Here is a 15,270-nt window from a genome sequence, read left to right on the forward strand (position 1 = left end):
ATGAGTTGGATTGGCCCATACACTGGTAATTGCCCCTACATAACCATGACTCCGACAAACCAAGATTCCCAATGAAATCAATCCAAAGTCCTGCAATCCTATCCAAGACAAAAGGAACTAGGGATGTAACCCAAAAGGACCAGCCATGGCTGATCATCACAAGGCCTAGGACACCATATACAAAGACTCATATGGTTTTTACAAGGCTTGACTTGTGACCTTGGGCTTACAATGGTGATAATGCAAAGTGCAAAGAATGTATGTATGTACCCCTGTTGACATAAGGGTAACAGGCCCCACTTGCTTTGAGAGTAAGTAGAGTTTAGGTTAGTAATATTAAACTGCACATAATAATTATGACGGATAAACCCAAACATAGAATGTGCATGGGTGCAACTATACCCTATTAATATTAAATGTAATCCATAACCCATGATGGTATGCTGATGTGTACGATATGATTACATGATGTACTTGATGCTTGATGATAAAAAAGGTTGAGGCACCTTATAATATTATATATCTATAAAAGTGTTGAGGGTTGGTGATTATGCTGGTTGGCTCATCATAATTGCTGACCAGAATATCAAAAAGGCCACCACTAGCACTGTGGGGGCACTAGCATAACCCAACAAGACCACATAACAGCTTCTAGAGGTCACAAGTGTCAACAAAGCAAGATTTCTGATTAAACACCATTACACTAACATCTGCCCTTCAGAATAACTTGGGGATACGAAGAAAGAAAGGTGGCATAATAGACAACCTTTGAGATCACAGGTCAGCCACCAAAGTTGTTGGCGAATAATCACTCGATGTTTGGCCAAGTAAATATTACATCTCAATGTATTTTTGGCAAAATGGGACACCCAGCTAAAATGGACATTACTTATCTTAAGAATGGGTCCGTGCCTTAGGTTTCAGTATGCGTTTCGTATTTTTCATGGACTGCTTTAGTCAATTTAATCTGAGTAACTGCCGACTTGCAATTCAAGTTTACTCCTACAACTCATTTGCTGCGGATATTTTACATAGACTTGTTACAAGTTTTTTTGTATTTTATTTTACAGATTCACATTATTTCTTTTCTGACATGGTCAGCTGATATCTCTTCTTTTACTTGAATTTTTTTCCCTTTCATATACATAGGTCCATTGCTTCTAGTTTCCAATGAGCCTTGTTGTGCTAGAAGTTATTGGTTTGGGTGTCAAGAGTGTTCGGGGGTATTAGATAACAAGGTCTATTTCTGTAGCTTGTCAGGATTGAACTACTTTTTCTTGTTTTGGTCATGAATATTATTTGTAGAAACTGTGCTACAAGTGTCCTTTGAACCTTAACTTGCCTATATTCTGTCATTATCAAAATAGAGGTGACATGTTTCTGTGAATGTAATTTGAAGCTTTGGCAGTTCTTTTTCTGATATTTTACTTTGTGCCTTTCTATTCTGCACATTTTTTAGGTAAATTTCACTACTTGTATCAGAAATGGTAGGTCATGGTAATCGAAATACTAGCTTTACACTTAGAACCATTCGTCGTTCTGGAAGGATTGCACTGCGCTCAGAAGCTTTGCCAAGCACAGAGAACAGAACTGCAAGCACAGGACAAAGGGAGAGAATGGGAAACTCACAGTTTCAAAATCGTCATTTTGACAAAGATGATAACAGTAACAGAAATGATGAAGTCCAATATATGGATGATGCTTCTGAAGATCCCATCAAACTTCACCAGGAACTTGAACATATAACAAAGCTGAGGTCAGCACCAAATGGTATGCTGTCCAGGATGAATGGTAAGAGCCAGAATGGCTATGTTTCAACATTATCTATGTTGGCAGGCAGAGAAGCCAATATTTCTGGGAGAGGGAAATTTAGTGTAGCTGATTGCTGTCATGTTGCAAGTAGATATTTGCCATCTTATGGCCCAGATATAATGGATACGATGGACAGTAGAGCATATATTGGACAATTTTCAGCAGATGGCTCCCTTTTTGTCACAGGATTTCAGGTAGTTTAACTCAGAGAATCTAGTTTGTTTGTTCTGAGCTTTTTTTGTTGTAGAAAAAGAAGAAAATGAGGATTCTTGTGCTAGGCAGAATTTTATGAACATCTTATCCAGTTGATTGTTTTGTCATCCTGGGAAACAGGATCATCGGATAAGAATATACAATGTGGAGAATGGATGGACAATTCAAAAGGATGTGCTTGCTAGAAACTTGCGTTGGACTATCACTGACACTTCTCTTTCACCTGATCAGCGTTACATTGTGAGTTCATCATACACACATGTAGTTTGTATATTGGCGGAAGGTTCCTTCCAACAGATATTTTAGCGTAAACGTTTGCAGTGGTTGTGATGTACTGCTTGTGTATTGTTTTAGCTGACATGATGCAATGATTTATACATATCCCAGCACGCAATGTTAGATGCCTTAAATTTAGAGGCTTCATTTTCATAGATAGATTTGAGTCAGTAACTCTACTAACATTGTCCAATTTCATTGTACACTGCGAGTAATGGCATTCATCATGCTGAAACATCATAATAAAAATAAATGTGACAAGTGAAGTTGTGAGGTGTCTTTACCTCTAAAAGAGATTATCAAGTGTATAGAATCACCAAGTGTTATGTACTTTGAAGTGCCTGGAATGGCTAAATGGTTTGTCTTTAAGTCATGATATTCAAGAAGCAGCTTAAAATATCACAAATGCTTTAAAATTGATATTTTATAATTGGTGAACTATTGACATTTTTCTAATATTTCCGCATAGTAATTGATGAATTATATAATCTTTGCTTTGAATTACTAATTAGTATTTATTTCATTAATTTAATTAGTCATAGCAGGGCTGTGAAAGCAATATATCATATATGGAACTATTCTTAAAATGTGGTTCTCATTGTTGCAGGTGTATGCTACTATCACTCCTATTGTCCACATTGTGAATGTTGGAAGCAGTGTCAGAGAATCCTTAGCAAACGTCACAGTATGTCTCTTCCCTCCTTGCCCACATCGTGCATAGTTGTAAAGAGTCAATGGAGCATCTGAACATGGCTCAAACCTTTTATCTTTTATGTTCAAGTGAGAGAATGGGGATGAGGAGGGGGAGGGAGAGGGATTTCATGCCTACATGAAATTTATGCATAGTTAATTGTGATTTGAAGCACTGACATCATAGATACATTCATAGTGTAATAGAACCTTATGGATATGTCTGACTGGGTGAATCTTTGTAGGAAATTCATGAAGCGCTGGATTTCTCTATGTACGAAGAACATTGCTCATTTGGAATTTTCTGCGTTAAGTTTTCAACAGATGGACGAGAACTTGTTGCCGGCAGCAATGACAAATCTATATATGTTTATGATCTAGAAACAAACAGGCGTTCTTTAAAGATACCAGCTCATGAGGTGTTGTATACTTTTTCTTGATGATACATCCACATAATTTTGTCAAAACTGTTCTTATGCAAGATATCCATAATGTCTTTTGCCAAGAACCTTATATTTTTGTGATCTGTTTATGTTTATATCTCAAGAGATTCTTTTTCCTTCCTTGATTCAATTGTTATCAACCTAATTTGAATTCTGGTATTTTAACTGGTGATTTCTTTTGTTATTACTGGCTTGGATACTGCTTTTATGTGTTGAAGAAAGTGTAACTAGGTTCGGTCTTCATAATGACATGATCTTTGTATTTGATATAATAAAAGGAAATAAATTATTTTTGTAATCTTGCTACATGGGTTTCATGAGCAAGAAGTGTCTCTAGGTAAAAGACTTCTTCTTGATGTCTTTAGGATTTATTTCTATGTCAAAGAATCATGTCATGAGTCCATGTAAATGTATACAAGTCTTCAACAAGTGTAGCAGCCCTCCAAGACCAAGATCAATGCCTCAAGAACAAGCACAGGAAGTCTGCAAGTGAAAACATCAAAGGATGATCATGTCGGCTCAAATAAATGATTTAAATATAAATGGATGTCAAGTCGGCTTGAAAAAAGGACATGTCGGTTCATAAGTATACATCGGCTCAAATATATGGATGTGACCACTATATATACCCATGAAGGGTCAACGAAAATCACATGAAAAAAATTCAGATGGTTCTGAGATTTCACATGGAGTAAGGGAGCCGCAGTAAGCCGCAGTCAAGAGGAAGAGGAGCTGCAGTCAAGGAGCAGATGGTTGGGTAAAGAAGCCGCAGACAAGGAAGAACAGAACTCACATTTTTTCTCTGAATCTTCGGGTGACTAAGGAGCAGAGGATCCACATTTTTCTGTGGGATAGATCTAGGGTTCAGCTGCCTCCTCGGATGGGTATAAGGAGCAGCAGAACCTAGATTTGCCTCCTCTCGGCTTACCTGTGATCTGAAGATGATGCCCTTGGATGAATAGAGCAGATAAGGCAGCATGTGATCTGGGCCTTCATACATACTACTGTCTTCACTATGATATACCTGTAGCAGCCTCAACATGATGTATTGCAATAGTTAGGGTTATATGAAGAGGATCCATCTTATCTCGGCAGAACCATGGAAGGAGTTTCCATGAGGACAGAGAACCTCGGCATACAGTATCATTAGTTACTACAGCTCTCGGATTTATTATGATGCAGACTTGACGTGCTACAAGGAGCAGTGACTAGGATCACAGTCTTGATCCTGACATAACCATAATCACAGTAACTATAGATCATGATTTTGTATATCAGTGTTCTCATTGTCTCAATGATCTCAGTGCAGCAAGAGATGCATTAGCAATTGATCTCAGTAATACTGTTGTGAAGGCCTCCATGTTGCAGCAATGGTGATTTCAATGAAGACACAGCAACTATGGTCTTGGTGAAGAAAGCAACAAGGATGATCTCAGTTAAAAGTGCAGCAGTAGTGCAACTATGATGACATCAGTGTAAGCAGCAACGATGATGATGATCTCAACAATGGCAAGAAAGAGGATTGATGTCTTGGTCTTGGAGAGGCAGATTGTGTCAAGGGTCATGGTCTTGGTATTCGTCAATGGAATCTCTATAAGAAGAATTTATGCGTGGGTTTTCCTCTCCAAGAGGGAGAGGTTTTGGCCCTGGCAGAAAGCCAAACATTTGTGTTCTTGTCTCTTTTGTTTTTGGTAGCAGTTTGATGAAGTAATCATATACACTAATAATGAATGGAACATCAAACTAAGATAAATTGTTTAAATACTTCACAAATTGTTATCATGTAATGAAGAATCAACTTAATTATGCATGCCCTTAGGTTCTTCAACATGGTATCAGAGCGTTTGGTTCAGCAGTCAAGGAAGACTCTGATGGAAGTCTGAAAGGATGAGGTCAAGGCATCAATCTAGCTGAAGGATCTACAATCAAAGGACGAGACCTAGATTCAAGAAGCAGTCTATATCATCAAATCTACAGCAGTAAGGGTTGTTGAATAACAGTTTTCAGATCTCACAGCTACACCTTCAGCATCTCAGTGATAGTTACTATCTCAGTCTAAATACCTTTCAAATTGATTCGAGAGCATATGGACAGTACTCAAATCAGATGCTGCACTATCCAGTTACATCATGGTGAGCAACCTCTAGTCGATGCTGCAAGGATCAGATATTCAGGTCAATCATTTTGAAGGTTTGAAGATAAGCTTCAGCAAGGATCCTATCCAAGCATCAATGCATCTACCTTAATCAAGGTGAAGATCTCATCTTCACGTATCAAGTAAGTATCTTTTATTTTATAATCAAGTTTGGTTTAATGACTTCATCATTGCAAGAAGATCTATGGGTTAGATAGGTCATCAAAAGGTCTTGCAGTAGGATTGACAAAAATCCTTATGAAGTAGTGAAGTCAGTACATCAAGGTCTCCTTTGAAGACATGAGAACTCTTAAGGTTCTATAAAGTAAGAAAGGAGACATAAGAAGGTTACATGAAATGCTGGAGGATATACTCTCTGAAATGAAGTACAGAAGGTGCCAAAGAATGAAGAAATATCTTCATGAGATCTCTCAGTTACGAGATCTGGGAAAAATGGTGAGAAAATAATCATCATTGATATAGATATTGATAAGCAAGGTAACAAATGTCCATGAACAAAGAGGGTTACCTCAATCAGTAGTCTATGGTCTCTATGTCAGATAGAGAAAGGTGAAATGATGAGTCACATATAAGTGCAGATAAGTAAAGGTAAGGTTGATAAGACAAAACAGTACTATGGAAGAAAAACTCATATCGCCAGAAGGATGGAGGAAGCTGAAGAAAGGATCAGGGAAAGAGGGAGTAATAGATCTCCATTATGAATGAGATAGTATCCCTCTCAAAAGGCATCCTATTAAAAGTCCTTGCAGATATGAACATAGTAAGAAGATGCATCATGGCATCATGGAAGTAAGAGCTCGTATGAAATCATGAAGAACATAGCTCTTGGGAATCTCGTTGTACATTGCAGGAGAGGAAGAGTTCATCCAGGTCAAAGGAAACATTTGCCAGATGGGGATATACTAAAGGATCTCTGATAGAGATTTCAGCGGAGGATCTCCGAGTCCGGAAAGGCAAAAAATGTTTTAGCAGAAATTCCAACTCTTGGATCTCATGAGATGGTGGTTCAATGACATGAAGAATGAAGCAGATCAAGGGATTGAAGAACCGTTCAATCAAGGAAGCTGTTGAAAGATACCTAAAGAAAAATAAGGTATGTATGATTGTATTTGTATTTGCATTTGATATTGTAATGTCATGGTATATGGTTGCAGATAAAATGGATCGAGCATGATCAAAAGGGAAAGGATCTCCTCCTTTGAAAGGATGCAGAAAGACATAAGTCCAACTAGATGAAATCAACATAATATGTCCTCATATGAAGTATGAGGTAGTTGAGTACAATTAAAGAACTCTGAGAGCTCCTGGAAATGAAAGACATGAGGATGAAAGAGATCGTAAAACATGCAACCATGATGAGGGCAGTCAACATACAGAGGATCAAGAAGACTTGACCTGGAAACCTCTCGCAATCAACCATGATGAGGGCAGTGAACATCCAGAGGATCAGGAAGACTAGACTAGGAAACCTCCCGGAATCAACCATGATGAGGGCAATCAACATCCAGAGGATCAGGAAGACTTGACCAGGAAACCTCCCAGAATGATGTGAAGACTTTGATGGAAGTCTAAAAGGATGAGGACCCTTGACAACAGAAATCATTGGGAGATGTGTCAACATGTATGCAGGATGAATGATGCCTACAAGAAGATGTCACTGGAAGAAGGCCATCACCAAAAGGTAATATGTGATTTGTTTTTGGTGTCTGACCTCTTGGAAAAGTCTGGGTATGTGTGCAGGATCAAGGAAAGAAGAGTTGTGAAGGATGTCACAACTATGTACCTTGTGATCCAGAGCAATCACTGTTGAAGGAAAGTGAAGACATATGAGCTTATGAAGGAAGCCCCAGATATGTAGCCAAGGAGGATACTTTCCGGAAAAGAAGGAATGACATGACGAAGGAAAGTAATGGATGGCTGACCCTACATGTGAAGAAATTGATGACATCGAAGTCTTGAATCATCAGTCAACTAGAAGACCCTATAAAGCACTGATGATAGAGTCCCTGGGTAAGAGGGAGCTCTGGGAAGTTCCTATGAGCAAAGGAACTCGAGCAAGTTTCTGAGTAAAGAGAAACTTGGGACTTGTCCCTGGCTAAGAGGGAGAGTTAGACATAACATTCTTGTCTTTAGTTTGGAAGAAAGTATGGAGGATTGTGTAATCATCTGGCATCCGACACTCTTTGAGGATGTGGTAGGGCATCCAAGACAAGAGTGGGCAAGAGGACCGATATTCTTGAGGGCTGGGAACCCAAGATGAGAATAGTCCTAGTAGGGCATACTTGGAGAACACCCGGGTGGGTATGACCCTAAGAGAGACAATGATGATGTGTGTCTATCAGTCATTGGTCTCGCCAACATTGTGTGCTCTGATCTAAGTGAGAGATGGAGTTGTTAGTCAAGGCCTTGCTAAATGGAAACAATGTTGGTTGAAATGATGCTATAACAGATGGATTGCAAATCCGATTCTTCTTATGAGAAATTATTCAGATTGAGAATGACCAAGTACCATTATGAATATCTCCCTAGTTAAGAGGGAGTGTTGAAGAAAGTGTAACTAGGTTCGGTCTTCATAATGACGTGATCTTTGTATTTGATGTAATAAAAGGAAATAAATATTTTTTGTAATCTTGCTACATGGGTTTCATGAGCAAGAAGTGTCTCTAGGTAAAAAATTTCTTCTTATGTCTATAGGATTTATTTCTATGTCAAAGAATCATGTCATGAGTCCATGTAAATGTATACAAGTCTTCAACAAGTGTAGCAGCCCTCTAAGATGAATATCAATGCCTCAACAACAAGCACAAGAAGTTTGCAAGCGAAAACATCAAAAGATGATCATGTCGGCTCAAATAAATGATTTAAATATAAATGGATGTCAAGTCGGCTTGAAAAGAGGACATGTCGGTTCATAAGTATATGTCGGCTCAAATATATGGACGTGACCACTATATATACCCATGAAGGGTCAACGAAAATCACATGAAAAATATTCGGATGGTTCTGAGATTTCGCATGGAGTAAGGGAGTGTTAGGCCCCTATACTACTAGTGTAACCCCTTATTGTTATTAGTACAACCCACTTATTATATTGATGTACCCATGTAGTGCCCATATTGTTACTATTGTGCTCCATAGAAGCCCACTATTGTTATTATTGTGCCCTTACATTATTATTGTTATGTCGGCTCTGATTATGTTATGACCCCTTGGACTCCTATATATAGAAATGAGGTCTTTTCATTTGTATCATCCAAGGAGTTGTTCATTTATGTAATGTAAAGGAGGTTGCCCCCTCGAAGAGGCTGAATTCTAAGCTAAGTCACATGACACGAGGACACGAGACACAGAGGACACGTAAATACGAGTATTCAATACGAAACGCAGCGACCTGGAAACAGGACACGGGGGACACGTTTTATATATATTTAATAAAATATATATATATATATATATACCGAAATATAGTTTTTTATCCATATTAAATTGCAGGTTGCAGCTTATCTAATCAAATTAAAATACAATTACTTCTCAAAGTTCATAGTTCACTTTAAAAAAATAAATAGAATCAAAATTTACTATTTAGAAATTAGAATGTGATATGCTTGGTCTTGATTCTTCAATATTCAATGTTCATTGTTCATGTACAACTTACAAGCACATAAGAAAATAACTAAAGTCTAATCCTATTGATTTCCTCTGCCCCTCTTGCGAGAAAATGCCACAGCTTTCCCTTTCCCTCTAGATGTAGATGTTGGTGCTGGTGGAGTTGGCAGTGGAGTTTGCTATGCTCTAGACGCTGAAGAACTAGAAGTAGGAGCTATAGGAGGTAGACCACATCCTTTACTGGTGGCAGGGGTAGCCTGAGCAGATGGTGTCACCTGGAAACATTACAATCTCCCAATCTTGAAATCCTGAAAAACTGATAAGTCTGTTGCATTTTGAATGAAATCTAAAATTCTACTTTCTCCATATGAAATCCAATGAGGCCGGAACCACTTTCAAACATCCTGAGTCATTTCATGGTAATGTTAAAAATTTAAGTAAAAGGATGAAAATGAAGATTAAGGAGAATGTCACTTTTACTTTAAGAATTTAACATTACCATGAATAGCATATCAATACTAGGGCCTATACTTGATCATTGAGCTGCCCCACTCAAAAATTATTTGTTTCTTTCAAAAAAAATTGCAGCTTATGCAGGCAACGTTTTCTACCAACGAAATACGCGTTTTCTAAATTCAGGACACGACGAAAACCAGCGAATACGTATTCCATTTTACAGGACACGATAAAAACCGTATTCGACACGTATTAGGGCTGTTTTCGTGTCCAGTACGTAAAATACGGGACACGGGACCCTGGAGGACATGTCCTGTGACTTAGATTCTAAGGCGTTTATCTATCTTTTCTATCTTTTCTTGAGTTGGTTCCATAACATTTGGTATCAGAGCTTTGGATTCTAGGGTTTTGCTGCTCCAAATAGGTCATCGTGGAATTTTCGCTATAATTTTTTTTCTGCGACGTTTCAGAAGTTGCAAAAAAAACCCATTTGAGAAGAAATTGCGCTGAACCTCGGGTCCGAATTTCAGAGCTTTTCGCGCTATATTGGCGGAGATATGATCTGAGGAAGTTGGTCTTTTTGCAGACTCCTGAATTACATTCCAAATAGGTGACCTAGGGAAAATTGTCATAACTTTATCTCTGAGGATCGGATTGAAATTTCGTAAGAAGGTACAGAAAGAGGACAGACTGTAGTTTCTTTTATGCATTTTTCAGATCCAAAGGTCGAAACAGTGACTCTTGGAACATCGTACAAGTTCGCTCTACTGAACTAGTCTATAATCAAGTCACTGTGGGAGATTTCGCATAACTCTTCCTTGGAGAACCCAATTTGGGTCAGACTTGTGGCATTGGAAAGAGGACACAGAGGGCTACTGCAGGTCACAATTTCAGAACTTAAAGATCCAAAAGTACAGAGTTACAGTCGTTTGAAGATCAAGCTCCTAAAATCAAGAAAAAGCAAGATGAGGAAGTTTGATGGCAAGGATCCGGTAAATTGGATACTTCAGATGGAGAAATATTTTGATCTACATGGTGTACAACTATTACAAAAGGTATGTATTGCATCTTCATATTTAGAACCAGATCAATTTTTATGGTATGAAGGGCTTTGTTCTCGTAAACAACTTGTTACGTGGTCAATTTTCACAGAGGAAATGATAGCACATTATGAGGATACAAAGAGCAACACCTTCTTTAGAGAAACACCACAACAATTGGAAAGAGTAAAAGGGCTTTGTGACATATTGGAAAGAAAAATTATGGAAACCGGGAAGCATACCCCTCACAACTATAAAGATGGAAGTGTTGTTTCTCCTAGCCTTCCACAACCTACAAGGGTTACACCACAACAATTGGAAGAAAAAAGAGAAAAAGGGCTTTGTTACAATTGTGATAGCAAATGCACTAAAGGTCATAAGTGTGCTGAGAAGAAATTATTTTACATAGAATATGAAGAGGAGGAAGAAAAGGATCAAGAAACATCAAAAGAAGAAGATATACGCCAGGATCCCACCTCAGAGAAAGAAGAAATGAATCAGACCATATCTTGTAAAGCATTGGCAAGAATTACAACTCCTCAAACTCTCAAGATAGAAGGACATATCAAGAAGAAAAAGGTGAAAGAAGTGAAAGATCACATCGAGAAAGAAGAAATGAATCCAACCATATCTTGTAATTCATTGGTCGAAATTACCACTCAAAGTATCAAGATAGAAGGACATATCAAGAAGAAAAATGTTAAAGAAGTGAAAGATCACATCGAGCATCAAGAAATGAATCCGACCATATCTTGTAAAGGATTGGAAGAAATTACCACTCCTCAAACTCCAGAGATAGAAGGACATATCAAGAAGAAAAAGGTCCAAGCAGTGAAAGATCACATTGAGCATCAACAACAAGTTCTCCAAATTTTAAAGGATAACGCCACTTCGGTGCAAAATCAAACGAAACAACAGGTAGATCAACATCGTAGTGAAAAATGTTTTGATGTAGGTGATTGGGTATTTTTACTGCTACATCTCAAGCAAGCTATTTATGAGAAGGAAATGTTGGCAATACTACATGCACTTAAAAAATGGTGACCTTACCGAATGGGAAGACTCTTCAAGGATGAGGGTGTGGAAGCATTGTTTTGTGCTATTTCTATTATCCAACCGGATTGGATAAATGAAGCAAGGGATGAATGGAAGAAGGACGAAGAAGTATGGCCACTTATTCAAAAGTTACAAAAGATCCCAATTCAAACAATATTTCCAGAAATTGAAGAGGAAGGAAAAATCATATTGGAACCTGGAGCAGTCACAGAAACAAGAACCTGACAGCTACGAAATCGATCAATTTCCGAGTATCTCATCAAGTGGAAGAACTTACCTGCTGAAGATTCCACATGGGAGGACAAGAATTTTATACAGAAGCATCAAGAACTACTCAAGCGTTGAGGACAACGCTTTTTGAAGGAGAGGGGCATGTTAGGCCCCTATACTACTAGTGTAACCCCTTATTGTTATTAGTATAGCCCACTTATTATATTGATGTACCCATGTAGTGTCCATATTGTTACTATTGTGCCCCATAGAAGCCCACGATTGTTATTATTGTGCCCTTACATTATTATTGTTATGTCGGCTCTGATTATGTTATGACCCCTTGGATTCCTATATATAGAAATGAGGTCTTTTCATTTGTATCATCCAAGGAGTTGTTCATTTATGTAATGTAAAGGAGGTTGCCCCCTCGAAGAGGCTGAATTCTAAGGCGTTTATCTATCTTTTCTATCTTTTCTTGAGTTGGTTTCATAACAAGGAACCGCAGTAAGCCGCAGTTAGCCACAGTGAAGGAGCAGCCGCAGTCAAGAGGAAGAGGAGCCGCAGTCAAGTGAGGTAGCTGGAGTAGGAGCCACAGTCAAGGAGCAGATGGTTGGGTAGAGAAGCCGCAGACAAGGAGGAACAAAACTCGCATTTTGTCTCTGAATCTTCGGGTCACTAAGGAGCAGAGGATCCTTATATTTCTGTGGGATAGATCTAGGGTTCAGCTGCCTCCTTGGATGGGTATAAGGAGCAGCAGAACCTAGATTAGCCTCCTCTCGACTTACTTGTGATCTGAAGATGATGCCCTCGGATGAATAGAGCAGATAAGGCAGCATGTGATCTGGGCCTTCACACATACTACTGTCTTCACTATGATATACCTGTAGTAGCCTCAACATGATGTATTGCAATGGCTAGGGTTATATGAAGAGGATCTATATTATCTCGGCAGAACCATGGAAGGAGTTTCCATGATGACAGAGATCCTTGGCATAGAGTATCATTAGTTTTTTTTTTGTTATTTATCTATTAGACTAACCTAAGTACCCACGGGGGATTTGAACCGGTGACCCTTCGCAAGGAGTGCCTTAACAGCGCACCCATTCACCATCAATCCAAAGCCCCGTGGGCCATAGAGTATCATTAGTTACTACAGCTCTCGGATTTATTATGATGCAGACTTGATGTACTACAAGGAGCAGTTGCCAGTGACTAGGATCACAGTCTTGATCCTGACATAACCATAATCACAGTGACTATAGATCATGAGTTTGTATATCAGTGTTCTCATTGTCTCAATGATTTCAGTGCAGCAAGAGATGCATTAGCAACTGATCTCAGTGATATTGTTGTGAAGGCCTTCATGTTGCAGCAATGGTGATTTCAATGAAGACACAACAACTATGGTGTTGGTGAAGAAAGCAACAAGGATGATCTCAGTTAAAAGTGCAGCAGTAGTGCAACTATGATGACATCAGTGTAATCAGCAACGATGATGATGATCTCAGGAATGGCAAGAAAGAGGATTGATGTCTTGGTCTTGGAGAGGCAGATTGTGTCAAAGGTCATGGTCTTGGTATTTGTCAATGGAGTCTCTATAAGAAGAATTTATATGTGGGTTTTCCTCTCCAAGAGGGAGAGGTTTTGGTCCTGGAGAAAGCCAAACATTTGTGTTCTTGTCTCTTTTGTTTTTGGTAGCATTTTGATAAGGTAATCATATACACTAATAATGAATGGAACATCAAACTAAGATAAATTGTTTGAATACTTCACAAATTGTTATCATGTAATGAAGAATCAACTTAATTATACATGCCCTTAGGTTCTTCAACATTATGAACCCAATAAACTGCACTAACAAGAACCTGATATGTATATAGCAGTAGATCTAGAGCAGCTAGTTTACTTTGGAGGCAACAGTAAACTGGGCAAATAGAACAGTATAATTAGCAATAAATTCAACAATACTATAAATACAACAGCATTTAGCAGGGTAAACTTCATATCTGAAGAACAAACTATCAGCAGTTACAAATCCATGCCAAGAACCAAAATATCATAGAATCTTAAATAACTATGCAATAAGATAAAAAAACTTTCCCAAGAAGGTATGGATGACAATGGAGGCAGATTCCAAGAGCAGTATGAAGGCTGCACTTGGCTAGAGATGCAGTCTCTCGTAGACTACCCACACACAACATTCCCCAAAAATCTCCCACTCCTGGTGCCTAAGAGCCTATTTATAGGTAATGTTCCCACCTTGTCTACCGTCTTTTGCGTGTTGGATAACTGAATTTATATTTAATGTTTACTTTAGCTTCTTTTTGTTTTGCATGTGGGATAACTGGTTTAACATAAAACCCCATTAACTAACAGAATATAACAATTTACTGTTGTAAAAGATCTTAACGTAATATCTGTGAAGTAACAGAAAATATAAATAAGTACAAAAAATTTCCAATAATAATTCACAATAACTAACATTGAAGTGGATTATCTTAGATATCATAACAAGCCCCCCTTCTTCGAAGTGCGTTGCTCCAACGCAATCGTTGTGTTGGACACATAATCCTTTAGGGTTGTGTGTTTGTAAATAATTTGTAAATAAGTTGTAAATAGCTGAAAGATGAAGAGTCACTCCTTGTAGGTAGATAGGAAGTGTCACATCGACTTTGGAAGATGAAACCAAAGGTCGTTTCCAATGTTATATATATATCAATCCACATTAATGCAATATTGTCAAGTTTGGGAGTTCCTTCATTTTGCTTGACATGGTATCAAAGCCATGGTTTTGTGGCTCCTCCTTATGTTGCCCAGGTGATCTTCATGCCAAACGTCAATCATTAAATTGTGCTTGTTGTAGCCTTTGTTTGACTCTTGTTGTAGGAAATCATTTGTGCCATTGTCTTGTGCATCCAAATTCTCAGTGCCAAATTTGACATCAGTTAAAAGATATGACGATTTTGCTTGACGCTGTCAAACCTCACCATTGTATCATTGTTGCAATCTATTACTTCTCCAATGCAGATATTAAAGGTGCGTCTTTCAACAAAAAATTTGGAATTAAGAACATTTGATGGTAACTCCAATTTTTCAACCACTTTGGAGTGGCCAATGACAGGGTTAAAAATAATTGTATGTTGGCCCAAGGAAATAGCAATCTTAGCTATCTCGAGTTGAGTCTAGGTTGCAGGTTCGATTCCCACATTACAAATTTGGGCGTTACAATGAAAGATAATTTTATGGATGGGAATTTATCTAAAATTTTATAAATCTTGACAAATCTTGCTAGTCCCTAATATGCAAATTA

At 38.2% G+C, this 15,270-nt stretch overlaps 1 protein-coding gene across 2 annotated transcripts in view; it reads left to right on the top strand.

Moving 5' to 3' along the window:
• Positions 1-15,270, top strand: part of LOC149145621 (LEC14B homolog) — a 308,684-nt gene that overhangs the window by 169,311 nt on the left and 124,103 nt on the right. For both annotated transcript variants that reach the window (XM_089453362.1, XM_089453363.1), the window contains exons 2-5: positions 1,460-2,006; positions 2,146-2,265; positions 2,909-2,986; positions 3,237-3,410. In XM_089453362.1, coding sequence (XP_089309488.1) covers positions 1,485-2,006; positions 2,146-2,265; positions 2,909-2,986; positions 3,237-3,410 — 894 coding nt within the window. In that variant the 5' untranslated portion in view covers positions 1,460-1,484. The remainder of the gene's footprint in view (positions 1-1,459; positions 2,007-2,145; positions 2,266-2,908; positions 2,987-3,236; positions 3,411-15,270) is intronic.

The sequence above is a fragment of the Pinus tabuliformis genome, chromosome X (genome assembly GCF_031772625.1).
Source record: "Pinus tabuliformis cultivar Carrire ecotype Pingquan chromosome X, CPIR1, whole genome shotgun sequence".
NCBI classification, from domain to species: domain Eukaryota; kingdom Viridiplantae; phylum Streptophyta; class Pinopsida; order Pinales; family Pinaceae; genus Pinus; species Pinus tabuliformis.